The sequence below is a fragment of the Xyrauchen texanus genome, chromosome 40, assembly GCF_025860055.1.
Source record: "Xyrauchen texanus isolate HMW12.3.18 chromosome 40, RBS_HiC_50CHRs, whole genome shotgun sequence".
Lineage (NCBI taxonomy): Eukaryota > Metazoa > Chordata > Actinopteri > Cypriniformes > Catostomidae > Xyrauchen > Xyrauchen texanus.
Window position 1 is genome coordinate 10,044,848 of NC_068315.1, and position 27,101 is coordinate 10,071,948.

Here is a 27,101-nt window from a genome sequence, read left to right on the forward strand (position 1 = left end):
CAATACTATGTTAACAGAGAGAGTATGCAGAGAGAATATCTGTGCAGCTGACAAACAAAAGTGTTCATATTTCCAATAAGCAGAATATAGAGTTAACGTACCATCCTCCATCGTGGACTCCAGCCGGGCACTCTCTCTCCTATTGCTCGCCGATCTAGATAGTGTCCATTTGGTCAAACCACTTCCACTTTTCCTTGATGGTTCTATAGTCACTTTTAAGTTTATTTAACTTTTTCCTACACTGTTGGCAGGTCCGGTGGTAGCCGTGTGCGGCCAACAGCTGATACACTTCCTGAGAGACTTTTTAGTTTTGCTCATCGTTAACGAGTGGACCGTCTGCACCTCGTTTATTGACCACAGCATGGTTTTGCACACAGCCATTTCTTTTTTCTCAATTCGAAAGTCCCATGAACAAATGATACTGGTATTGCTGTTGCTAAGTTTAAAACTAGTGGGTTGATGTTGCGTGTCGGAAATCCTGTAACGCTGGAAGTGACGATTCTCCTTGACCAGGGGGGTTTGAAAATTTAATTCTAGTCTACTAAGCATTGCCAGTCATTGGTTTCAATGTTGTTGCTGTGAACTACTGTAATTGCCACCTGCCGGGGGGCCCTTTCCCAGCTTGGGGCCCTGCCTTGCATGTCCCATAGGCCCGCCTCTAAGTGCATTGACCAGTGGCAGAACAAATCAACTAGTCGGTGCAATCCCTATTCTGCAGGTGGCACTGATCTCTCACAGTGGGCCAACCACCTCACAGTCCATTAGAAAGGTGTCAGGCATTAAACTGTGCTGGGTATAATGCCCTCAAGTCACACCTTCAGAAAGTCGGAGAACAGAGGAAGATGAGAGAAAGTGAGAGATAATGGAGCGTCCCTGTAATGACCTTTTCCCTGGGAAACCCTGAGTACACAGAGCTAATGTAAAAGCAAAGGGTGATAAGCTTGAGCCACCATGTCGTCTTTCTTTTTCTCCTTCTCTTTTTCTCTCTACTATCTGCAGAACAGCATGATTCTCACTGGCGCATAGGTCCCTTTTGTAGTCTAGGGAGAAATCCCTCTACTGCTCTGCTGTTTAATGGTCTTATCTGCAGTGCAGAGAAGATTAGGCTGTGACGAGCATGTAAGAGCCAGCGTGAGGCTGTGGGATTACACATGACAGAGGGAGGAGTAGAGAGGCTCCTGGACTGGGAGTGAGGGCCCCAGGGGCCCATACAAATAGGTGAGAGGTTTGAGTTTTTGTAGCTGATCCAGAAGACCTGACCATTGCAATGTAAGTCCTACCTTCTTAAATAGGTGAGTTTTTGTAGATGATCCAGAACACCTGGCCATTGCAATGTCCTAACTTCCTTGCTGAAAAGACCAGCAAACCTAGTCACCAGCAAACAGGGACAAAATGTTGCTTGAAATGTTGCATTTGTGCTTAGATTAAATCTCAACTTCATCTGGGGCAACAGCTTGCCGGTTTTGTTCACACTTTGTCTTTATTTAAATTTTTTTGCAATTTATTATCATTCTGTATCACACTGATATAGTGATTAAAAAAATCACACATGCTCTCCTCAAAATCCCAAAAACAAAATAAAAGAATAAATGGACGAACGCCACAACAACTAGCTGTGTTTAATTGACAATGGAAGTAACGCCCACATTTCACGCTAAGCATCACGGAGCATAGGTAAAAGGTGGATATATTGTGTTTAGAATGCTTGTGCCTAAAATTGGATGCTGGTGTGCTGGTGTCCCCACAAGGATTCCTAACTAGCCGAACCACTAATATTTTTTGGTCAACCAGCTTCAGCAGCAATTCACCATCTAAACCAGTACAAGACTAGCATAAACCCACCTGGTGCAGAAAGGATATTCATACTGATTTCATCTGGTCTTTTCAGCTAAGTTAACGCTATTGCCACACTCCTTGAATAAAGAGAATAGAGTAGAGTGAGGTAAAGAAAGAGATGCAGCGAGGAGAAAAAAAAGGTGAAGAGTGGACTGCATGGGTGCTGAGGTTTTGGCAAGCAAGGTGACAATATTAAACCCAACTTAAAAAAAACAACAAAAAAAAACCAGCAAAGGGTCAACAATAATTCCTTTACAGAAACTACGATTTGCTCCGAATGCATTTGTAAATGTCATAGCTGAAAATAGATGGTATATGGAAAAATAAAATAAAACAGAACAAAGGATATTTTAGAGCAACTATCCCAGCTCGTACACTACACTGAAAAAGATTTTCTCCAGCTGCCAGATGGCAACTGGTTGAAATTATCACACGATAAATGTTACAGGACCCACAATATGCAACTAGGGAAAACAGATCAATTAAAGTGGTGACAAATTAGAACAAGCATTTCATTTAGCAATATGACACCAGCGGCTGCCACTCTCTACTTCAAATTCCATGGCTGATTGACGCTGCTTCAGAAAGCCACTGCCTTGAATGCACATGTAAGGGTGTGAAGAACCACACAAAAGCAAGCTTGTCGACCTGAAGTCTGTTGTCATAGGAGAATAACGTGCTTGTGGTCAATACAGCATTGAAGAAAATTTGGTTTGTGTTTTACGGAAATGGCAGTAATCTCTAGAAAGAACAGAAAGACCACCGCATGTCTTGTAGGCTGTAAGCTGTTGTTACAAAAGTTGTTTTTTCAGCATTGTTTAATTAGCAACATGTAACCAATAGATTCAAAACAACGACGAATTACATTGCTAGACTTTTCAATGGCCATAAATGAGTTGTTGGTTATTCTAGCCTTATAAATGCTATTTTTTGCGATTTATTTATTTTTTACTTTAAAATTTCAGAACGTTTACTCAAACACTTGATACTGCTGGTAGATGTCGGAGAATAGATCTTTGTTCTATTATTTTTATGATTTATTACTTGTATTTTTGAATTATTTATTAACAGTGGAGACTGGGGATAGTTGTCACAAAGGGAAGATGTCACTAAGGCTATTTCTCAGTAATGATAAGATTTGGAGTCAAAAGTCCTTTTAAGCAAGTTCACGTTTTATCTAGTAGAAGTTTTGTACGTTGGTTTCAAACCCTCTTTAATTAGAATACATTTGTGAATTCAACTCTGTGAAGTAAATTTGACCTTTCATAATATTTTTGATATAGCTCTTGGGTCAACAAGCGAACATAATCAAGCCACACTTGCATATATTAAGATACGGGTCAACTATTTTATGAAGGAGGATTTTCAATAAAAGGTTTAAATGTGTTCTTAGGATAAAGCTATTTTCTCAGGTGGGGCATGTTGTCACAATTTTAACAGGGCAGGGTTGTCAAATGTGTTTTAAATGTCATAAATTTACACAATTTATTAATCAGGCTACAACACTAAATAGCAAAAAAAAAAAAGTAACATTTTTGTATGTTACCATCCCATTTCAGTGTTATCAAATCGTTAATAGCTGTTTTGCTGCAAAGACTTCAAGGTATGTGGCTATGCAAAAATAAACCTACTCTGAGAAATATTCACTAGAGTAAAAAGTGTGGCAACTAACCCTGGTCTCCCTATTTTACTGAAGTATTTAAGTAAACAGAATATATAATTATTTGAAAAAAATGTTACTTACTAGAAATACTTGAAGGCTTCATGTCATTGTTTTAATTAATTTTGGTAATAATTTATTTAAAATTAAGTTTAAAAAAGGATTGCGATCAATAGCAATTTAGTTTTTGCTGTGGTATCAAAATTGGTCTCAGGATTCACACAATTTCACTAGTATTGATATAAACTGCAGATATTTTGGTATCATGATAACCCTGCAAACAACAAAGAGTTTTTTAGATGTGGAACACACGTTACCTAAAGGACAGCTCCTTAAAATGAAATGTCAAAGGTTGTCTGGGGCTAGGCTTGGCTTGGGAGGCATACAAATAGACCAAGATGCTGTTTCAAACTAGGCACAAGCTCCGTGCTCTTCCAGCTCTATGATTGCTCACTGAAAAACAAGTCCCTCACTCTGAGCTCTCAATTATTTATTATTGAACAGACATAGAGCTGCACTCCTCTGACCAGTTTCCACTGCTTTTTTCCCCCCATTACCATAGAGCATTGTTGATATTATCATTAAACCCGTAATTGTACACTAAATTTAGTTAGTTGGTGGCTCTTTAACAGTTATGCCCCTGTTAAAGGTGTGAGAAAAATCTTCTTGTTCACACACATCCACATAAAAAATTGTATCACACCATTTCTATATTCTGACATGCACTGATCTCAGTATTTGGAGTAATACTTTCTACAAACACACACTGAATCTCACACACACAAACAAACTCACACGGAGCTATCCGTCATCACAAATAAACGTCACTCTGCCTGTATGAGCTAATCAGTTACAGGATGTCTGACAGGGTAAATTTTATCTCTCCTCTCACCTGGGCTATCAGAAAGTGAGCTCAGATTAGATTAAGCATGTCTGAGAAGCTGATTCTAAAAGAACGGGCCCCTGTGGCCCCGTGACACAGACTGTTCCGTCTGCATGAGGGTGTGTGGCTGCTGCGGAGCCCTTCTGCCCCGCGCTGGGCCGGATGAGACTGGAGTGATGAAGGGGAATGATTAATGTGCAGTCGGCGCTATCAAAGAGCACAGCCAGCTCAAAGATGAGAGATTGCTTTCTGACGATCATTAAATCCTGGTTGCCACATCTACGAGCGCACACTTTTCATCTGGCCCCTGACGGGGAGAGAAAGAACATAGTGCGGCCGAGGCAACTGGATGGCGGACAGGAAATGGGTTTACGGCGGAGGAGGGATTCTTGTGTGGAAGCTGCTACTAAGTAACAGCTAAAAGACCATTTTCAGCACAGTTTGACATTTCTAGTGTCGCTGCATCTCTCCGCTTTCATCCCCTCTTTATTTTGGGATGTCAAGGTTTGTGCGAAGGTTCAGGTACGACTTCTCACTCACTCAAAATTGGGGAGAGTACTTCCTGTCTCCTAGTCGTCTACAGTAAAGCAAAACAGTGTCCTTTTTGCATCACTTATATCACTAAACAGGTTTCCTGACTACTTCCCCTCAACTTTCATTGGTCTGAAAAACAGATAGTCCAATTTCAACCTCCATTGGTTGTTGCTTTGTCGGACTGGTCTGGAAGTTCAAATAAACAGAGCAATCTGATACTGCCACAGACCCACAATATTAAAGGGGGGTCAATCTACAGATGGCTTTATTTATAGATGTCTCCTCATATTAAGCTGGGAAAAGAGAAAGCATTTTATTAAAATATAAAAAATGACAAATTATGTGTGAGATAGTGTGCATACGTAGCATGACATACCCAAAAAAACATACAAAGAAACATATAAATCCGTGATTAAATATCAAACTACTTAGAAGCATGTGTACAATACTCTATACATGCAGTGGAATAACAGCCTTTAAAATCCTCTTTAAAAATTTTAAATCCGCTATGGGAAAGCCAGTGTGACACAGGTGAAAGTAGATTTAATAACACAGCAGTGAATGTACATCCACTTTGCTCTATGCAAGTTTGAACACTCCCCATCAGTGAGCTGAGAAATTCCCAGAGCTATGCAGAATCAGGTCATATGATCCTCTGTCCTCAAAATGAGCATCAATACTATCCATTCTGAACAGCCAAGGCTGAATACTCATCTCCAGGTCCAGCACTGTGGAACAAGGCCCTTAGTATTGGAGGAAAATTAAACACTGCTCCGACTGAGAGCAAATAATGCAGAGCAGTAACTGAGCCAGAGAAAGTGTGCGTATGTATTTGAGTGGAAGAGATAAACTCAGAGGAACTGTAGGAATGAGAGCAGCAGATAAAGGAGAAAAATAGAAAGGGAGATGATTCAGGGTTCAACAAGCTGGAATAGAAATACAAGTTTATCACATGCTTCAAAAACACAGTCGGATCTCAGCAGGTCCAGTTTTGGGGAAATATAAAGGAACAATGACATTAAGGCCAAGCTGATGGTTGTAGAGGTGTTACTCACCCAAAAATACATCATCATTTCGGCTACGGGGCAGGTGGGCACACAGAGGTGGAAATCGGGCGAGGGGTGGGCACAGCGCTGGCCGTCTGGGTCTGATTCTATTGGCTTGAAAGTCCGTTTGTCAGTGGATCTGCTTTGCCTTTGCTCTTCCCAGACCAGTTCAGGAAAGTCAACGAGTTGAAGCACAACAACAGTTAACACCCTATCCACTTGGGAAAAACCAGAGAGAACTCTGATAATAATTGAGTCAAGATGAAAAACATGAAGGAAGAGGGACCATGGGAGCCATAGAAGATGCAGCTGCCTCTTCACTTCTGTTTCCTTTCACTTTCCACACTCTTTTCTTCTTCCTATAATCACTTACAGTAAAATGCTTTCTTCAAATCACTCTCACTCTGCACACGTCTTTTGCCTCGATCCGGTCTGCTCTGATTCTTATTGGTGAGTGGAAGAGTTCTAGAGGCAATCCAGGAGGTGTTTGGCAGCTGTTTCCAGCATTCCTTCAGTGAGGCAATGTTTCTCTGCAGGGAGAAGAGTCCATTGACACTTCAGGCACTGATTCAGCCACGGAAAGGATCAGCATCCAAGCGCAGAGGGGAGGGGAGAGTCTGCTCTGCTGCTTGCTGCTGATGCTCGGCGGCTGCCGCGGGGAGCCGGTGTGGAGAGTTGCTGGTTAGTAGTGGGGGTGGAGAGACAGTAAGAGCAGTTCTTCCCTTCTCTTGGTCTCGGTGCTCAACTGATGCACATGAAAAGTGGTGCAAGGCTGCAGAAGGGGAGTAAACGAGGGTAAAACCGTAAGTGAACAAGGTTGGGCAAGTCTGCGTGCAATTCTATGCCTTTTCTGGTCTTTTTCTTGTGTTCCCTCTTTCCTTTGTTTCTAGTTTCTCACAGATCTTTTTCTCTGGTATATGATAGTGATAGTGAGGAAGAGTAGGCTGGGGTTTCGGGGGAGAGGGGCTTGCAGGATTCCGGCATGCAGTGGCTCGGCCAATCAGGAGTCAGCGTTCGCTTGTGGTGGAGAGCAGGGGGAATTGCTTGACAGGTTGCGTGCCATGAGCAGGGGTTGCTCTTTTTTTGGTGGCTTTTTTTTGGTGTGTGAGAGATGGGAAGTATTGTTTTTGTGAGTATGTGTGTGTGGGGATGTGTTGTGACTGTGAGTGCCTAAGTGCATGTGTACGCAGGCAGGCATCTTTCAGCCGGGGGCGGGGTGGGGGTGGGGGGGGTGATGTTGTTATACTGCCGTTTAACATCTCAGCTGTCTCAGCATTTTTAAACCCATGCTGCTACATGTGCTACAGTGCTCTTATAAATTTCTGCACTTTTGCACATCCATTTTTGGATTTTCAATTAATGCTAATTTGGCTCTAAGATAGACAAGGCATTTTTGGAAAAACACGGGACTGTTTAAAGTTCAGATTTTATCACGTGCTGTTGTACTTTTGAATATTTAATTAATGCCCTAAATCAATGCAAATGTTCTGATGAGATCTGACCTATTGGGGCTTTTAAATTAAGTTTTATAATTAGCTATTTTTTGTTTTATAATCTAAAACAAAAACAAGTCTCATTAAGTTTCTTTAGTTTTAGTAGAATGTCTAAGCTGAGTTCTCTCAGGGAAAAGTTACATTAAAGAAACTGTTTTATTAAATCCTGAAGTCTATTTCAAGTCAGTATCATGAATAAGTAAGCACAGGGGCCCATGAGATGATTGTTTTTTTACTGTACTCTGTTTCTTAACATTATATGAAGAAAGCCAAAGAAATCTGGCTGAAAGTGCAAATGAACTGAGGAATCTGAGTAGCATGTAAGCACAAAACAATCTTTACAAATTGTTCAACCAAAATGAAAATTCTAATCTCATTTACTCACCATTATGTTGTTCCAACCCCCTATGACTTTGTTTAGTGCAACATAAATAAAAGAGTTTGGCAGAATGTTCACCACTACATCTTCAGTCCCCATTTACTTTCAGTGTATGAAAAAAGTTGCAATGAAAGTGAAAGGTTTCTGAGGCTTATATTTTGCTTAACATCTGCTTTTGTGTTTCATGGAAGAAAGAAAGTCATATCAGTTTGGAGTAGCATGAGGGCGAGCAAATTATGATAACATTTTCTTTTTTTGAATAAACTATCCATTTAAAATCACAAGAATTAGCTAACCATTTGTCAGTGAAACAAATTATTGTGCTCAGTTTTTTTTATTTCCACTGTCTCATTAATAATACATAACTATACTTATCTTCTTCTTTATTTTATGTAATATCCCTTTACACACCATCGCTATTCCATTCGCAATCTTTCCCTGCTTCTCTTTCTCTCTCAAATACAACCAAAACACTCTTTCCCTGTCTCTCCATTTCTTCTCCAGCACTATCTGCACTATTTTTCCCAGCGTGCCGAGGGTGCTGCTTGTTCGGGTTAAGCACTCGGGAGGACGACTCACCCTGGGGACGTCATTTTCTATTACAGAGACAAGAAACCTTTTTTCTCAGATGAAGAAGGAGGGAAAAGTTGGAGCCCTAAAATTGGTTATGCTGCTTGTCGTGTTCTCTAACTCCCCCAACTCACGATTCATTTAGTCAATATTTAATGCCGGTGTTGTGCAGTACAGTTGTCTTTTGGCCCGAGCCATGGGTTTGATCTCCATGTCTCGCCTGATCTTTCTCTAGGCTTGCTTGTGCTGAGCTATACCGCTGAGTTTTTAGACACACCTGAAAATGTGGCACAAGCTTGTAATGGATACACACTTTGCTCTGATGCGGTGCAAAGAAAAAGATGGAGATAGAATGACAAACAGAAAATGGACAGATGTGCTACATGCATTTTGTGTAAAAACACCTAATATTTTCTGAAATCCTGTACTTCCTTAGAATATCCTGAAATTGATCTGACATAGTAATAACAACCACAAAACATTTTAATTGGGTATTGTTTAAAAAATAAAAATAAAAAGTACAAAACAAAAGATATATACAGTATATAAGCAATATCACACAAGCAAGAGTGCGATATGACAGTAGGTAATCACAGCAGCGCTGATTTAGGGCCATATAGCATGACTGCGAGTGTGATATTGCTTATATACAACAGTTCAATGAACAAGTCAATAAAAAAAAAAAAATGAAAAACTGAGTACGGTCATAAAAACGCATTTGTGCATGGAACTACTTACTTACGCGATGGACCAGAATCTGCTGTTGCTGGTTCAAACCAAATGATGCATCCAAGCCTCATTTAGTATTAAAAACTATCACTTCAGAAATAGTATCACAGCTTGTGCTATTTCTAACAAGTTATTGGATAAACAAGGATGGATGTGTGTGTGTGAGTGAGCGAGTGAGTGAGAGATAGAGAGAGAGAAACAGAGCATATGCGATCACCTGTTGCCACACTCAAGCAGAGATGCAGTTAGCTTTCTGAAGATCATCTTTTTCAGTGGAAAAATAGCTGTCCATGCGGGGGTATTTCTCCCTATTTCGCAGTAGTCGGTACACAAAGGTTTTTCACTATAGAAACCGCAATCTTCTCCACCATTTTAAACAGTACTTCCTCTCAAATGCGGAAACTCCAGTAAGAGATAAATGCCTTGTGTTGTGTAATTATTCAGTCTGTTGTGTCTCTCAGCTGTGATGAGCCTTAATGCTGAAGTCATTTGTTTAAAGCCATTTAAAGCTATTTCCTAGCATTAGTCGTGTAGTAGTAATACCAGAAATAATGTAAAGCTGTTGTATGTAAACGGCTGATGAGGATTCATTTCACTTCGCCTAACTGGCTCATATTACACACAAAAAATGTATTTTGCCACCACCTGCTGGCTAACATATGTAATGTAAAAAGTATATATATAAAATGTAAAAAGACACACAAACAATAGCTCTTAACACATTTGCACTGCTCTAGTTTAGAATGGCACAAACCCAAGCGGAGTGATACACACAGTGAAGCGTCCGAGTGCTGATGGTATGAGACCATCAGTGCTCATGAAACGTCTCTCGACAAATCAGATTCAAGGACCGGAACTAACTGTTGTATATATATATATATATATATATATATACACAACAGTTAGTTGCAAAAATAAATAAATAAAACAATTTAAAAAAATACATTAAAAAAACCTTAACATTCTTGATACCTATAGCACTTACACTTTTTTGTATTTTATCTCATTTTTGAATTTTGCATTTTATAATGTGTGTCCACTAGTTTATAACTTCAGAATCTCAGCAGATGCAGCATATCATCTGGGTACACTGCAAAAAAATAAAAATACAATTCTTACATGGGGTTTTCTTGTGTTTTTATCTTTCATGAGGTGAGAAAAATAAATGTCTTTTTCCCTTATAAGTTTATTTTCTTACACCATTGGCAAGAAACTCTGCCTGCAGCCACTAATGCCCTCTCTGTGCACACAAGTGCAGGTGTCAAGCGGAGTGAAAGATAAAGGTGGCATTTTTCTTCTATAAGCAGGGCAGATGGGCAAGGTTTGGTCTGAGCAGGCACAGGCTGAGCTGGTGGCCAAGCCAGACTGTCTTAATTAGGAGCTGGCTGCTGCCAACGGCAGGTGAGCACATCTGGGACGTCATATTGGCCGCAAGCGCAGCAGGTCTTGGAAATAGTGCAAGCCTTGGAATATTCGTAAGGAGCAGAAAACAAGATACTTTTTTTTTTACCCTATACTAAACCCCAGTAGTGAGCAGCAATGTGTCTGCACACCACATATAGTAAAGCTTCCTCACTGCACAAGCTTGCCAGATATTAAAAGTCTTTTGAGGTTTGTGTTCGTTTTGCGTGCTGCCAATGCCTGAGCAGCCCTAGAGTGCTATCAATTACACACATTCTGCTGAAAACCTGAAATTCAGCTCTAAACGCAATCTGACAGGATTCAGCATTATGTGCACGTCCATGCGATTCCAGCAACAGCTACTGGACATTAGACTAGTGTTTCCTTTGTCCCCTCCACCTGCCCTCCATTGCCTTTGTTTGCAAAGATGATGTGATCACATCATGTCGCAGAAACGTCAAGCCCAGTGAAACAAAAACGAGCAAAAACACTTCCAAAAATGACCACAACAACAAATCTGGTTATTAAGTTGTAGGGCAAAAAGGCAATAATCTTACATGGAAATTTGGTCAGTTCAGGTGAACTTTTTAATTACTTACTTTGTACTGGAAATAGTGTCCTCATCTACCCACCCTAATGTCATTCAAAACTCAAATGACTTTTTCCTCATGGAAACAAGTTTCTTCATGGAAAGCAAAAAGCTATCAAAATGTCAAAATTGCTGTTTTCCATAGAACAAAAAATCAAGGTGATCATTTGCAATATAGATTTTCAATTTTGATTGGATTATTATGTACAGCTGATTCTTTAGGTAAGGAACAAAACTTGTTTTGAAAAAAAATATTATTTATATATATAAATAATTAGGAAAATGGCATGTTAAACAGGTTTAGATGGATTATAGCATCACTAATGGAAATGTCAACTTTTCAAAAGTATTTAATATCAACAATCCATATATTGTTAGGTCAGGATTTGAACTCGGCTCTCATGCACACTAAAAGGAAACTGTACCATGAAATTAATACATATTAAACTTAATTAATTACCTTATAAATTAGGTAACCCCCCCTTTGGTCATCTAAGGCACCAAGTGAGCCAGAACTGCCACTGATGCAAACTCAAAAAAAATAGACCCATACCATGTTGCATGGAAGCCAAGCACTTAAAGCACCTTATAATGAAGCCCAGTTCTCACCCCTTATGCAGATACACACACACACACACACATGCGCACACATTATAACCCTACCCTATCAGGCAGTTCGCCCCACTGAGCCATACCTTCCTCATCAGTGCTTTACCCAACGTCATCATTTCTGCCTCCTTAAACTCAATGAAGCTGCATGCTCCTCTCCCTCTCTCAACGCACTCCCTTCCAATTACCGTGCCAGTTCATTTATTCATTAACCCGCCAAGGAAAATCGAGGGAGACCTAATTCAAAAACAACTGCCCTCCATTTCTCTCCATCTGGTGGGGAGGCTTGATTCTCTAAACACGTTCAAGTGTCTTAATCTGTTTAAGGTGCAGTTTAGTGGCTGCAGTGGGGTTTGGGGGCTTGAGGAATGGATTGCTGCACCACAAGTTTTGTTAAAAGCACCATCAAATGATCAAACCAGCAAAGGAAGTAAAATGCATGGCGGTATGGTCTAATCAAAAACAAGGGTATAATGGGCAAGATAGCGTTGCTCCACTTGATTACAGAGGCACTGAGTAATTTGCTTAATTTGTCAACAAGGCATGTGGTTAGTAGCCAACATAAAACCCATTTATAGTGATTTGAGTGGTAGCAGGCAAGCGCACTTAAACATTAAATGTGCTTAGTCTGTTCGAAGCATTGCATTTACAAATGCCATTAGTAGATGTTTCTATGTCCAAAAGTAAAACGGAAAGATTTGAGAATGTAAAAGTTAAAACAAGTAATTGCTTTGAGCCTCCAAATTCTACCATACAGTATTCAATCTCAATAAAGTAAATAAAGCCGAATTACGCATAAGACTATAACTTATTATTAACATTTTTGTTTCAGTGCTCATATTGCTCTAGCATGGTCTTGATCTAAAGCAGTAAATACAAAGTGCCAATGTTTTCTGCTGTGTGAAAAACCTTTGCATACAATTGAATTAAGATGCCAAACTGGCAGATGTCTAAAGCTGACATCACACTGTCATATGAGATTTGTTGTCGGCTAATGTCAAGCAAAGTGCAACTTCATGTGAGGAAAAGCAAATGTGTTTAAAAATATATACACGGTAAAAGAAAGGAGAATAGAACAGAATTTAAAAACATTAACCGTATTGGTATTTTGGCACAATCAAGACAAAATACAAATATTCTCAAGACATACAGTAAGTCTTAAATGATTTCCCTAAAAAAAAAAAAAAAAAAGTCATAATTTACTCACACTCATGTAGTTTAAAACAGAATGACTTTTTTACTTCCAATGACCGACAAAAGGAAATATGGTAAAATCTTAGTCTCAGTCACTACACAATTTCATTGCATCTTTTCTCCATACAATAGTGACTGAGGCATCTTTTGTGCTCCACAGAGTAAAGAAAGTCATCCAAGTTTGGAATAACGTGACAGTGAGTAAAGGATGACAGAATTAAACATTTAGGCTGAACAATCCCTTATTAGGCAAACATATCTTGTTTTAAGAATGTTTAGATATATTAACAAAAAAAAAAAATAAGACAAAGATTGCCATAAAGAATATGATCAGTACACACCTCTCCTGACCAGATTCAAATTGTTACATTCGCCTCAGCACAGAAGACAGATGCTCTAACTATGTCCGAACTCTTCGGCCGAAGTTTTCTTCTGAAAGCATGTCTGCTGGCTCAGTTGGGAAACCAGCGTAAAACAAGTTACCCCCAGATATTTATACTTCTGATCCTCCAAATCCTTTTTTATCTTAATCGAGTATAGGCAGTAAATTGCTTGAGCTCTGCTTCCTCCCTGTCCTTCCCTGCCTGTATGCTAATACTGTTTAACATATTTCAGAAGAAGACAAAGCATCAATATTTATCAATTTATAATAAGATGGAGGCACAGACATGTGCTAAGATTACAGTTTAATTAAAACTTGAGTAGCCAACAAATATTCAGTTCTTAAACAGACACATCACATGCCCATGCAATATCTAATCATTTAGTCTTGCATGACTGAGAAAAAGGGCAGACAAGGAACAAAAAGGAAAGAGAACATGACATTTTATCTTAATCAGTATTTTTGTCCTGTTAAACATCTTTAAAAAAAAAAAATAATAATTGAAAAGCAAAATTGTGTAAGAAAATGTATCTGCACAACATTTATTTTTCTTGCTCCCAAGGCAAATTATATTTGTTGTTATTAGGACAAACTTAACTAAATTTTGCAAGACTTACACTTAAAACAAGAACAAAAAGAATTCACAAAATAAATATTTTTACTAGAAACAGAACCGACATCCTGATTAAGAAAATTCATTCTTGCAATTCTCAAATATGTCATCTTTTATGTTACAGGACTTTATGACAAATATAACTGTCTAAATCCAAGCTCTCACATCAATAAGCTGCCTTGTTCTGTGTAAAAATGAACACCTGGTTCAAGTGTTGCTCAGCCAAAAGCAACAGCTGATGCCAAATCGCACCTGTCAACGGGAGCTCTCAAGGTGGGAAAGGTAGCGGAGAGGCAGTGCCAAAATGGCACCAATTTGGAAAACACAAACAGGCCATCCACTCACCAGTCTTGTGACAAGGGGCACCCCGAAATGCCAGAAGTGATCGTTCAGCAGACCACTGTACACTACGTTTCCAAAGAGAGCAATGCTTCCTGTTTTACACAGCCCGTTTCCTGGTTTGGTTTCTATTGGAGGAGAGAAAAGGAAAAGAGATGGTTGAAGATAAGAATGCAGATATTAAAGCATTAATGCAGAGGTTCGTAAAAATGTATTTGGAATATTTTACATAAAGAATACTGGAAATACAAACAGGAAAGAAACAAAAGGAAGGCAGTAAAAAAGGAAGGAAGAATGGAAGGAAGGGAAATATAGAAAAAAGGAAGGAAGGTAGGAAGGAGGGAGGGAGGGAGGGAAAGAAGCAATGAATTAATGAATGAATGAAGGATAGAAGGGAGGGAAAAAGGAAGGAGGGAAGGAAGGGAGGAAAGAAACAAGGAAGGAAGGGAGGAAGGAAGGAGGGAAAGAAGGGAGGGAGGAAGGAAGGAAAAGAAAGGACAAAGAAAGAAATAGAGAAAAAAGGAAGGAAGGAAAGAAGGAAGAAAAAAAGAAAGTAAACAAATTCATATTTTTATTATAACTATAAAATTCAGTTTATAGTTTCTACTGACAGAAGGAAGAAAAAAATAATGCATTTTTTTTCTTCCAAATCCTAATTTTGTTGTTTCTTTGTTTAAAAACAAAAAGAAAAGGAAAAGAAGGAAAAGAAGGAAAGAAGGATGGAAAGAAGGAAAGAAGGAAGGAAGGAGGAAAGGAAAGAAGGAAGAAAGGTGCGGTTATCCTTATGAGGACTCTCCATAGACATAATGATTTTTATACTATCCCTTAATCTTAACCCTAAACCTAACCCTCACAAAAAAACTTTCTGCATTTTTACATTTAAAAAAAACAACAACAAAAAAAAACATAGTTTAGTATGTTTTTTAAGCAATTTGAATTTTAGGGACACTAGAAATGTCCACTAGAAATGGAACCACATTTCTAGCATAATACCCTTATAATTACCAGTTTGTAACCTAAACAAAAGTCCTAGTAAACCCCCCAAACCAAATACCCAACCCACACTCACGTACGCGCACACACACACACACACACAAATGACCAGAGCCAACAGCTGCATAAAGGAAACATGGATGCACTACACAGAAACACAAATATTCCATCAGTTCAACACAAGCAATCTATATTTCCCCAATCTAAAAGTGGACTCAGAGAACAGCGTACGAAGATTATGATGTATATTAAATTAAAACCTATAAATGGCAAGTACAGCAAAAATCTGCATTATGCCTCAAAACAATAGTGAGCCACATATTGTGGCACACACCATAGCAAGCCATGCATTCATTATTGAAAAACAAAAAGTAAAAAGGCCCATTAAAATGTCACTTGTTCTCTTTGTGGCTGCGGCGACACATGAGTTTTAGTGTTATAAATGGGCCTTGCGTTATTGTTTATGGTGGCTGCTAGCCGCAGGCTCCCTGGCCGTGACTGTAAAGTCCACGGATCACACACCACGAGACTACGACACAGCTCCCTCCTCTCTTTACATCACCCCATGAATATTCATGCCATAGGGCTGCGCTCCAGCCAATCGATCACAACTATAACGCATTTATATCCATGATACATGTGGCTGATTTTTTGGTGTCCACAAATAAAAAGATATGGCCTAATTAGCAATAAAACAGCCAGTGCGGCTTTCTCTATCTTCACCCAAGACGTCCATGGTAGATTGGAGGCAGGGTGGTCTGAATGGCGGCCCTGCACTCTTTCCAGGTGCTCTTTCCGGGCAAAGCAGGCTGTGGTTGCATGACAGGAATGTGTCGCAGGTGAGATGTAAAGAGGGATGGCTGTCATCGCGTTTGAGGCTTCCCTGCCATCTGTTGGCACCATGTTTCACACCGTGTCTCACCTGTGATTAATTATTGACAGTGGAGATGAGGATGCAGTAAAGTAAACCAGCACTGACATGCTATACTGCAGAGACATTACAACAACCCTCAGGCTGCTCCACTGTCTCGCTCCCTTTCTTCCTTTTCCCTAGTTTTCTCTCATGCACTTTGTTTTGAAAGCCTCCCTCTTTCTCTCTCTCTGACAACCTTTCCTAACCTAGCTCTCTTTCTCTGTCTCTCTGCCCTGCAGTTTGGCAAATTTGACAAGAGCTTTAAAAACTGAGCGAAATGTCAAAGTTGTCATAAACAGTGTGTGAGGGGGAGTATTTTTGGTTTGATAAGGAGGCAATAACAGTTTTATTTAAGGCAGAAAAGAGTGTCATCACATCTAAATCTGCCATCGGCGCATCTCGGTCCAGGGTTCATCAGCGCATTGATGCGCACTCATGCAAATGAATAGAGAAACTGAGAGTGCATTATCTCTCTTTTTCTATGAAATGATGACAATAAGCACCGTAAACGATTCCTGCCTGATCGGTGGGAAAGTATCTGGCTTTGAATCACTCTCTGAAGTGTGATGCGAGTGTGCAGTTTCTCTAGATTCATGATAACATGATAATAAGCAAGACACACAAATGTACTCTATAATATAAGACTGACTCATTCAAGAATGCTGTAAAAAATAAAATTGTATGTTTAAAAAGTTTTATGCTCAGTGATAAGGGAAAATTAAATAAAGGTTGGATACACCTAATCAAACTGTGGAGAGTCTATTAGTTGGCCTTAATTGTTTTTTCAGTGGTGAATATCCATTTCTAAACAGTATGATACCAGTTAAAAGTTTGGTCAAACTGCTTAAAGTAGTCAGCCTTTTCCCATTTTTTGTCTTGACCAACTTAATGAGGTATTAACCTGGGAAGCTATTTAAGCAGTATTTATGAATTTCCCATGTGTGCTAGGATCTTATTGGCTGCTTTTTCTTCATTTCTGGTCCAACTCATCTAAAATAAAATAAAATAAAATAAAATAAAATAGTTTTAGTTTAGTTTTGTCAAGAAATTTGTATGTACAATTTTATTTCTCTACAAAAGACATTTCAAGCTTTTAAGCATACACCTTTAGATCAAACGGTTATATATACCATGCACAAATAACTGCCTGCTACAGTAAAAATACAAAAAATCTTGCTATTGAATTTGCCAAGCAAACAACAGGAATGCCACTGTCGTGTAGCTAGCCATTTCATAATGTCTGGCTCCTTCCGGCTGGAAGCTTTTTCGCCAAAGCCCTGTTGCTCTGGCAGGGGCCATCCTGTCCTAGGCCTGTGCTTCCATTAGCCACACTGACCCGGATCTGTTCTGGCATCGCTCTCATACTAGACCAGCAGACGTGGCCCTTCCTCTCCATGGGACAGCTCTGTCAGGACCTCCGTCCAACCCAAACACACCAGCCAGTGGCAGCCACACACAAGCCTATCCATATGGCCATCCCACCCTGCCTCTTTCTGAGCCAGAGCCTGATTCACTGGAGTTGGAGAAAAAGAAGCCCTCTTCTACCAGAGCCCTCTCCAGGGCATCACAATGCTCTCCAAACGATGTATTCATTACCCCTCTTGTACCCTGGGGATGCTCAAAAGCCTTGTTTCAGAGAGGGGAATGTGGCTGTGTCTGTTTAAACACTGCTCTAGTCCTACTTAATCATGTGCAGTTGGAGGGGCAGTTCGAGCCGGCGCTCTGATTAATACAGCATGAAGCTGTGGCAGCAGACATAGCTGCGAGGGACGCAAGGCATTAATAACCGCATGCTGCCACTGTTTCTGCTGCTACCTCCGCCCTCCTAAAGCCCAGAGAGACCATGAGTACAAATAAACAAATACAAACTCATGCAGTTTCATAAGCTTTCATGTAGTTTCAGCAATATAATCGTCAAGGGAACACTGGCTACAAGAATCTACCTGTCGTTTTGAACAATTTCATTAGTGCATGAAAATGGATTTTTTTTAAGCCATGAACTGTTAATCAGTCCAATTATGAACGCAGCCATCGTTATCATGTGTCACTCAGAAGGTTAGAATAGTCAGGGGCAAAGCAAACACTAAAGCTTATTTTTGGGCAATTATCATATTTTATGATAATGTTATATTTTCCTCTAAATTATATTTTAAGGGCTTAAAAGACCAAATCCTAATGTGTCTATTGCCCACTTAATTACTGTAGAGGGCAACACTGCCAGCCCACATTTCAGCCAACTTAATTCCGGAAGTGTTTTTTACATTCATTTTCTCCATTGGGATTTTATAACAATCTTCATAAAAGAGTTATAACCCATGAAACAAACCTACAAGATTACAAGATTACAAGCTTTGATTTGAAGCAAAAATGTATTTGAAAATCAGACAAAAAGACTACAATCTACAATCCCATGAAGCATTGGAAATTACGTTACTGAATTAAAATGGAGGATATTTTGATGGAAAATCAACAAGCTCCTTGATTTTATCAGGATAGAAACAATATGTTTTAAGTTTATTGCAAAGTAATTTGAGAGTGTAGTCTCGATTTCATTTAATGTGTGTTAAGGATGTGGGCAGTTGCTGGAGAGCTCATTTGCTGCGACTCTCTGATTGGTGTATATTTCCCTTAAGGTTCATGGTAGAGTAGGTCTTTGTAAGAAATTCCGTTATTAAACACATTTTTATTTATTTATTTATTCATTTATTTAACCACTGAATGGTGTAGATTTCTCTTCAGGATCATGGGTAGTGTAGTTCTTAACCAGGAATTAAAAACTATTATCATATTTCATTTTTTTTTAACTGACTGATGACTTTAGCAGAAGCCTATACCATCGATTTACAACCTCAGAATTCACGGTCCGTCTTCAAATGTATATAAGTTATTGTTAAAAATTCACCTCCACCGCCATGTTTACTTCCGGAACCACACTGCTGCACTTTATTCTGCAAATCAGTTGTAACTAATGGCGAACACTGCGTCATCTAATTAATATTCAAAAACAAGGGTGATAAGAACCCCACCCCACCAACCCCATCCATCAATAAAGTTTAATGGGAGAACACCAATAAAGACTCAAACATTATACTGCACAGAGATAATACAATGCTGAAATATGTGCATTGATAATTTGACTTATCTGTACAGAAACCACCAAAGGCAGGGAAGGGACTTTTTGCACTTGACTGCACTATTGACGAGAGCACTAAATAAATACAATGTCATCAGCCGCACAGTAAATATGCTGAGGTCTCCAATCTGAAATTAAAAATCAACCAGAAGGCAATATTGATGGAACAGGGGAAGCGATAAAACCTGTCAAAATTAGCTTTTGAAACTTTCTCCCTGCCATTGGTGGTAGATTATTTTTTATTTTTTTGGTGGTGGTGGTGGGGGGTGTTCTACCCTGTGATAAAAAAAATTACTTGCACTGCAGTATGGCATAATTTATTAAAATATGAGTAAATCAATGGCTAATGTCCTTATAGATTACTTTGAAATCATAAAAGGGCCTTGACAGGAAATGCAGAGTTATACAATTTAATTAAACTCCATATCCTCCCCCTGCGCAGCCGCCTGATTAAAGTGGCAGTCAAATAAAACAGCATTTAATTGGCATACAACACGAAAGCTGTTTGCATGTTTATTTAACATAGCGGCATATTAATAAAAAATTAGAACCCTAATTGGCCTAACTTGTGCAGGAAGGAGCAGGCTCCTGGCTCCACTTCCCTATACAGTTTAATGGACTGTGACTGAAAAATAATCCCAGGCTAGTTTAATATTTCTGCAGTCATACTTGATGAAAATCCCTGCTTCCATTGGCCAAGAGCCACACATTAAAAAGCAATCATGGATACCTGGACCTGCTGGTGAGAATCCCCAGTGGAGCAGACCACTTGGAGGGGTCTGGCAGAGAGAGCAATCCCAGCAGGGGGAGGGTTAGGATCATTAGCATTTTGCATATCTCCAGAGTGCCATTCCGCTGGTTCATCCTCAGCCAGTTTCCCCTCAAACACTTCAGAGCCCCATGTCATCCCACCTGGCATGCCACGTGAGACAGTTTGAACCCCTCTTCACAACTGCTCTCTCCCTCTCTGCTCTTCTCTCTCCTCCACTTGTTAAAGATTTGTATGCACTGACCACCAAAATGAGGTTTCCTTTGATCAGTGACCAAAAGTCTCAAATGAGCTGATAAACGGCAAGCACAATAAGACACTTTTCATCCCTTAGGCCGTAGGTAACGTACACTGTAAAAAAACATTTCCAAAACTACCTAATTACCTTTAGTGGTACAACAGCTTGTCACTGGGAAAGTACCATCAAATGTACACTCACTGTACCAATAATTTGTACCTTAACTGTCCCAAAAGTGTACATATTAGTACCTTAAAGGTCTTATCCTTCCCTAAAAGTTACATATTAGTACCTTGAGGTGTAAAGAAGGTACAGTGAATGTACCTTTGAGGGTACTGCCCCAGTGACAAGCTGTTGTACCTCTGAAGGTAACATTTTTACACAGTCTCTGATAGTGTATAGTCAAATCTCAGAGACACCCCATACATTACCTCATTCTCATGTGCATGAATAAAGCTGAAATGTGTACATTTTCTTCTGTTAAAAGTATAGTTCACCCAAAAATAACAAATAATGTCACGAATTTCTTACCCTCATTTTGCTCAAAACCTGTTTGACTTTCATTCTTCTGTAGACCACAAATGAAGATGTTAAGCAGGATGACTGCCTTGGTCACCATTTACTTTGATTGCATCTTTTTATATTCCATTCAATGAAATTGAAAAGTTTTTCCTAACATCTCCTTTGTATTCCATGGAAGAAACTGGCTTGGAATGACTATTCCATTAATATGCCGAGACAACTACAAGTAAGCTATTTATAAGTGGATGTATAAGTGGAACAGACATTGCTCTGTTTGTTTGAACATCCTAGACAGCTCACAGAAACATTTGCTCGCAGCAACCAATGGTGTGACTTGGGGCGAGACTATCTGTTTGTCCAACCAATGGAAGTAGGAGGCAGTTTTCTAAAAAGCTTTTTAAAAACAAACATTATTTTTAAATTCCAATTAGTGATGCCAGTGGCACATAAATTGAACACCATAAACACATATTCACATTGCCACAGTTGTGTTTAAGAAAGAATGCATAACACATCAACAAACAGATGAATCCACACAGCTGAATCAGATGAATCCAGAGACAGAGAGATGTACTTTTGACAGCCGTATTTGCCGTCTACTGTACCACTCTCCAACAATCACTCAAAAGCATCAAAAAGGACCTTCCCCAACTTGATTCATTTATATTGTATAGCAAGAGCTGCAACATGATTCAAGGGGAAAGAGGCAGAAAAATAATAAAGAAAGAAATCTAGCTACATGTGCAGTCAGTATGCCGGTGAAGACTCTTTTCCTAAAGAAGATTGGAAATTTGCCACTCGTACTTGATCTGCTGGGTTTTGTCACCCACAGCTGCCATAAAATTCCCAGGAGTCAAGAGTCACAAAGGCTTTGAGTTCAAACTCCTCTGCCAGTCTTCATTTACTATCTCTATCTGTGAACTCTAAGTATGACAGAAACTCAGAAACAAACAGACTTCCGACGTGTGGTGGTGAAAGCACATATTTAATCTAATCGCACCTGGATTAGGGATGTAAAGCATGTGCGACGATAAATGGACAAACCCATTAATAAAAAGTTAACTTCATTTAAACAACATACTTTAGACCCAATTGTCCAATTCAACATGCATTGAAATAAAATCACAGAACTCGACAACAAATATATAGGCATAAAATTATAAATGGCCAATAAAAGCAATAAAAGGTGTTTAATGTAAGTTTAAACCATTCTTTTTTATTGAATTTTTAAAACCATACACAGAGTGTGTCTGGGGGTCGTCAGATGGAACGGTGCTCTCTATTTTTTAGTATGTAATAGGTAAAAGCTGCTGCTTTTTATTTTACAAAGTGTTGGCTTTGTTCCAAAACCAAGTGAGCTGCATTTCTGTCAACTGCCTCCATATGCATCTGCTTTCTAAGGCAACATTCTAACACTAATTATATGTATTAAGTGGCTTTAGTTATTGCTAAGCTAACAATGTGATACTCTAATAAGGATAAATGTACAAAGCACACACAAATATTGGGTACACATTTTGAAATTCCCTTAAAATGTATTCTCTGTGAAGGATAAGTGTGATGCTGTCATAGCATTTGCCAATATAAGGTATCTTAGAAGGCTATCTTCTACATTGCAAATGAATGTTCCAATCTACCCTTTTTTGGAAAAGCCTTTGCATTGGAAGCAATGCCTTAAAATGCTGCCTATGCAAGAAGCTCACTTGGTTTTTGGAACAGAGCCATTATAAACTATATATTACAATGCATTGATTTTTGATTTACATTATATTTACACACACACACACACACACACACACACACACACACACACACACACACACACACACACACACACACACACACACACACACACACAAAAAAACAAACAACCACCATTCGCCACTAAGTGGCGGTGACGTCACCACGACGTTTGTGCCAGGCTATGTGCATGTTTAGGCCACGTGAAGTGTCGAACGCCCACTGGCAGGCGGTCACGGGACAGATCCAACTGGTGACATGGGTCGAATGACTGAGATGACTGGTTGATGCACCACCTGTGCCCCCTACTGTGCCAACTTGCAGAGCTTTAGCCACCCTGCGCTCTGCTCGTTGTTGCGAGCGTCGCTCCTCTGCCCTCCGTTGTTGTTGGAGGGCGACTGCCTCCAACTGGCCAGCAGCATCCTTCACAAGCCTCCTCCAAAGAGGCCGATCTTGACACTGCTGGTACCAGTCATTGGCAAGTCCACTCAGCTCCACATCCCCCTGTACCACATCACTCCATCTCTTCTCCAGCCTGTGCTGTGCCCGCTTAGCCCCCTCTATCCGGCCGAACAAAAACTGTTTAGGCATGCGGTGGCTGGGCATGCGGGCTACATGACCCACCCACACACACACACACACACACACACACACACACAAATAAACAGTTCCATTCAGTGTCCTTAATAGAGAAAGCACACTGAATGTGTGTCAGTGAATGTGACCGAGTATGTGTTTAAGTAACAAATAGTGTGATCCCTCTCCTCACTGACTAGCCTCAGGATACTTTGTATCTGAAAATCCAGCACAAGAGGTCTAATTGAGGAGCTTTGGGAGAGGGTCTATTAATGATCAAAGCTGATCGATTGGGCCTGACCTGACAACCTGTGTTCTCCTGTGAACTGACCACATAGAGGCATTCCCTTAACAAGGCAGAGGTCAGACAAGACCAACATAAACAAACACTTAGACAAACGCACAAACACATAAATACAAAAATAAGTGATACAGATCTCTAATGTCTCTGGAAATGTTGCCACATTTAGAGAGCTGCAGGATCTGGCAAATTAAATGACAGTGACACATCCTGACTGGCACCACAAAGGGTTTTCAATCTTACAACTAATCCCATTAAAAAATACATTAAAAAGGCACTGCAATTCATGCACGCTCAAAAACAGCCAATGGCAGCAAATGTGTTTGATGTTTCAGGTCCAGCAAGATCATAGACGCAGTTCTAAACAAATACTGTACATCAACATGATGTGCCAAAAATCCTACATCCAAACCCATAAATCTATCCAGTTTTTGACAAATACCTCTACAACAGTTCTGTAACGATAGTGTGGGAAGCAGGAGCAGGCAGACAGGAGGATCAGATCCAAACGCAGTTTATTGAGGTTGAGACAAAACAAAACAAAACACTGGAACAAATGAAAAGTCCACGGGGGGAACAAACTCAAACACAAAATAAAACACAGTAGGTGGAACAAACAGCAAACAGTGAACATCCACGAAGGGCTGGGGAATCCTTGAATGCATTAGGGGGAACAGAGAGAACAGCAGGAGGTCATAGGAGTAAACGGGAACCGTGAAGACGAACACGAAACGTCAACGCACGACAACGGGAAGGGAAAACAGCGGGGTTTAAATAAAGAGACACGGTAATGACAAAATGACAGACAGGTGCGGACAATAACACGCAGACAGGGCCGGAAACGACGGGAAGAAGGGAAGTGTAGTTTTCACAGAGACAGTGAAACACGGGTGGACAACACGGAAGACATGACAGGGAGCGTGCACGGTAAAACAGAAAACACGGGCGGACAACAAGTGAGCGTGACATGGAAAGTGACTAGTGACGGGTGAAACAGAAAATACGGGGCGGAGAACACGAAACACGGTGCAAACGACATGAAACACGGTGCAGGTGAGCGAGATCGTGACAAGTTCATACTAACAGTCAGGTACATTTTAACCTAGAGTTGCAGGTGATGATGGTCAAAGTTTGACCTGGCATAAAATTCTGGGAAATGGGGCAAAAATTTGGCCAATTCAAACAAAATGAAACAAAACAAAAAATCAAAGCCAGACAAAAACAAAGTAAAAAAAACAAAACAAAAACACACATTGGGGTAACTGAGTTTGCTCCAGGTCAAATAGTCTCCATGCATACTCCATCACTGTAGCAATTACACTCGAGCTGCTGGAAAAGCAGACTGCCTGTGTTTTCTCTCAAGGCTGTCCTCCAGGCCAGCCCTATGCCTGCCAAGCATCATTCAAGTGCTGTGTCCTGGCATAGAACCGATCGATGGTCAACACAGCATCTTATTGATAGAAGACAGCTCCTGACAAAGATATAGCATAACTTTTCTGCTGCCTAGTCCAGCAATAATCTCCAAGGTCAATGGGAGGCTTTCAAGATGGCAGCGTTACACAGACTCTTGGGTTTGAATCCACCATGTGGACCAGGGAAATCATTAAATCCATAACGGGCAGCTCAAAAGCAGGGCCCCCTGATGGGAGCCATCTTATGCTTGAAATTCTGATCCTGCCTGCTTGCAAAGCCAAACAAACCTGACCTGGGAGAGACAGATTATAGGAGATCAGGGAGAGACACTTCCTATAATTACATGTGTATAGGCATTTGTATGAATTAAATGATTATAAAACTGTTCAATTGTGAATTGAGGTCGAGGACAATAGTCATTCAAATTAATATATTGTAAAATAGATAAACCAGGTGAAAGATCATAACATTATACAACTTCTGCATGTGTATAATGAATTATTTTATTTTTTTTAATTTTGGGGGTAATCAATACCCATGCCTTAACATGTCCCTATTTGTTTGAGCACCCCTACCAGCCCAACACAACATCACTGGTCCTGCCGATGCCATGAGTTTGGGGCAAGACTATACATTTTTCGAACGATGACAGACAGTTGGAGTGCTTGAGAAACCTGTTTGGAAAAAATAATTACAAAGTCTTTAGCAATTTGCATAGACATTACACACTTCAGCTTTACAATTACTTAAAAATAGCTGGATTGTTTTAAATCCCACACAGCACATGGACAATGTCAAAATGGCCTCTTTGGCCTGTGGCATGAGAAGGGCTATGAGAGCTGGCCATTAGGGAAGAGCTATCGGTATGCACAGGGCTAAGGTAATTAAGTGCAAATGCAGGCAGGGAAAGCAGGCCTCCAGATTTATGTGGCGTAATACTGCTCACACTGCATTCCACCACCTCCTCGGCCCAATCTCATAAAGCATTAACTACCTGACCATTCAAACGCTCTCCATCATTCTCTTTCCAACTCTCGTTTTCCCACTGCCTCACTTGTTCTCTCACTCTGCCTGCTCTGCCAGCAGGTACCTTTCCTCTGCTGGCATAATATGCCACCTGCCTGTCTGAAAATGCCAGGCCAAGACATTAGTCGGGAAAGGCCTGAATAACAAATATGTTTTCTCTTTCTTCTCTCCCTCGACCCTCATTTTCACGACAGGGGTAGTATCTTCGATCAGTCTCTCTTATCTAGAAGGGGGCTCATAAAACCCATTGGCCCCATATGTTTTGTTATATTGAATAGCATGCCATATGTTTGATGTACAGCAGAAACCTGAAGCATGGCATGTTAAAAAATACACATAGTGAAAATCATTTTATCTTCATTTTGTGTTCAGGGACTCCATTGATTTATTTGTCAAAAATAATAAAATACATTTAAAAATTAAATAAAACCTCTTATTTCACTTTAAAATATTTTAATATACTGTATTCCTGTGACCTAATCAAAACCTATTTGACAAATATTAATGAAGCTCTAACACTATGTTTCACACTGTTGGGCTTTTCAGAAATGTGACTGTAATCCAATACTGTAATGTAACTACTGTTTAGGGTCAATTTTACACCAGCAAAAACACAATGTAGAAAAATACAATAACAAATCCAAATAGGCTATTGGCAGGAGTGTATTTTGCAGTGTAGAAAACCTTAGCACATAATAATTAATTGATTTTAACCATGTTTTTGTATCTATAACCTTCAACTTTCTCAAATAGAACATAAAATAAGTCTTTAGAAAGAATGACAGCTTTAGTCACCATTCACTTTTATTGTTTGAAACAAAACAAGATGAAATAAAGTGAATGGTGACTAAAGGCCTCTGCACACATCATATGAAGTAGAACAACAAACGGGTGTGACGATATTTAGAACAAAATCTGCCCAAGCTGTGTTATGTTTACTGTCTGTTTATGTTTACTGTTACTATACTGTTATGAATGTTGTTTACAATGATTATGTACTGTACATCCTATTATTTTGAGAAGACATTATGAAGAGAGTGAGTGATTTAGGGTTCTGGTTTAAGAACACATTATCTACTACATATATATTACTTTTAATCATCATCGAGTAGTTAATACCGCTTCGTTTACTGATTTCATTTAGCTTCTACATATCGAATGAGTCATAGAGTCATTGATAACACATATCAATGTGATATGTAATGTCATATTAGTTGATA

The 27,101-nt window shown here is 39.7% G+C and overlaps 1 protein-coding gene across 5 annotated transcripts in view; it reads right to left on the reverse strand.

The window, feature by feature from the left end:
* Positions 1 to 27,101, reverse strand: part of LOC127633263 (RNA binding protein fox-1 homolog 3-like) — a 569,814-nt gene that overhangs the window by 181,878 nt on the left and 360,835 nt on the right. For 3 of the 5 annotated variants that reach the window (XM_052112224.1, XM_052112220.1, XM_052112222.1), the window contains exon 5: positions 14,264 to 14,385. The exons of 1 other annotated variant lie outside the window; for it this stretch is intronic. In XM_052112224.1, the coding sequence (XP_051968184.1) occupies positions 14,264 to 14,385 (122 nt within the window). Of the gene's footprint in view, positions 1 to 5,968; positions 6,075 to 14,263; positions 14,386 to 27,101 lie in introns of those variants that run through there. One more of the 5 variants, XM_052112225.1, reaches the window with a different exon arrangement.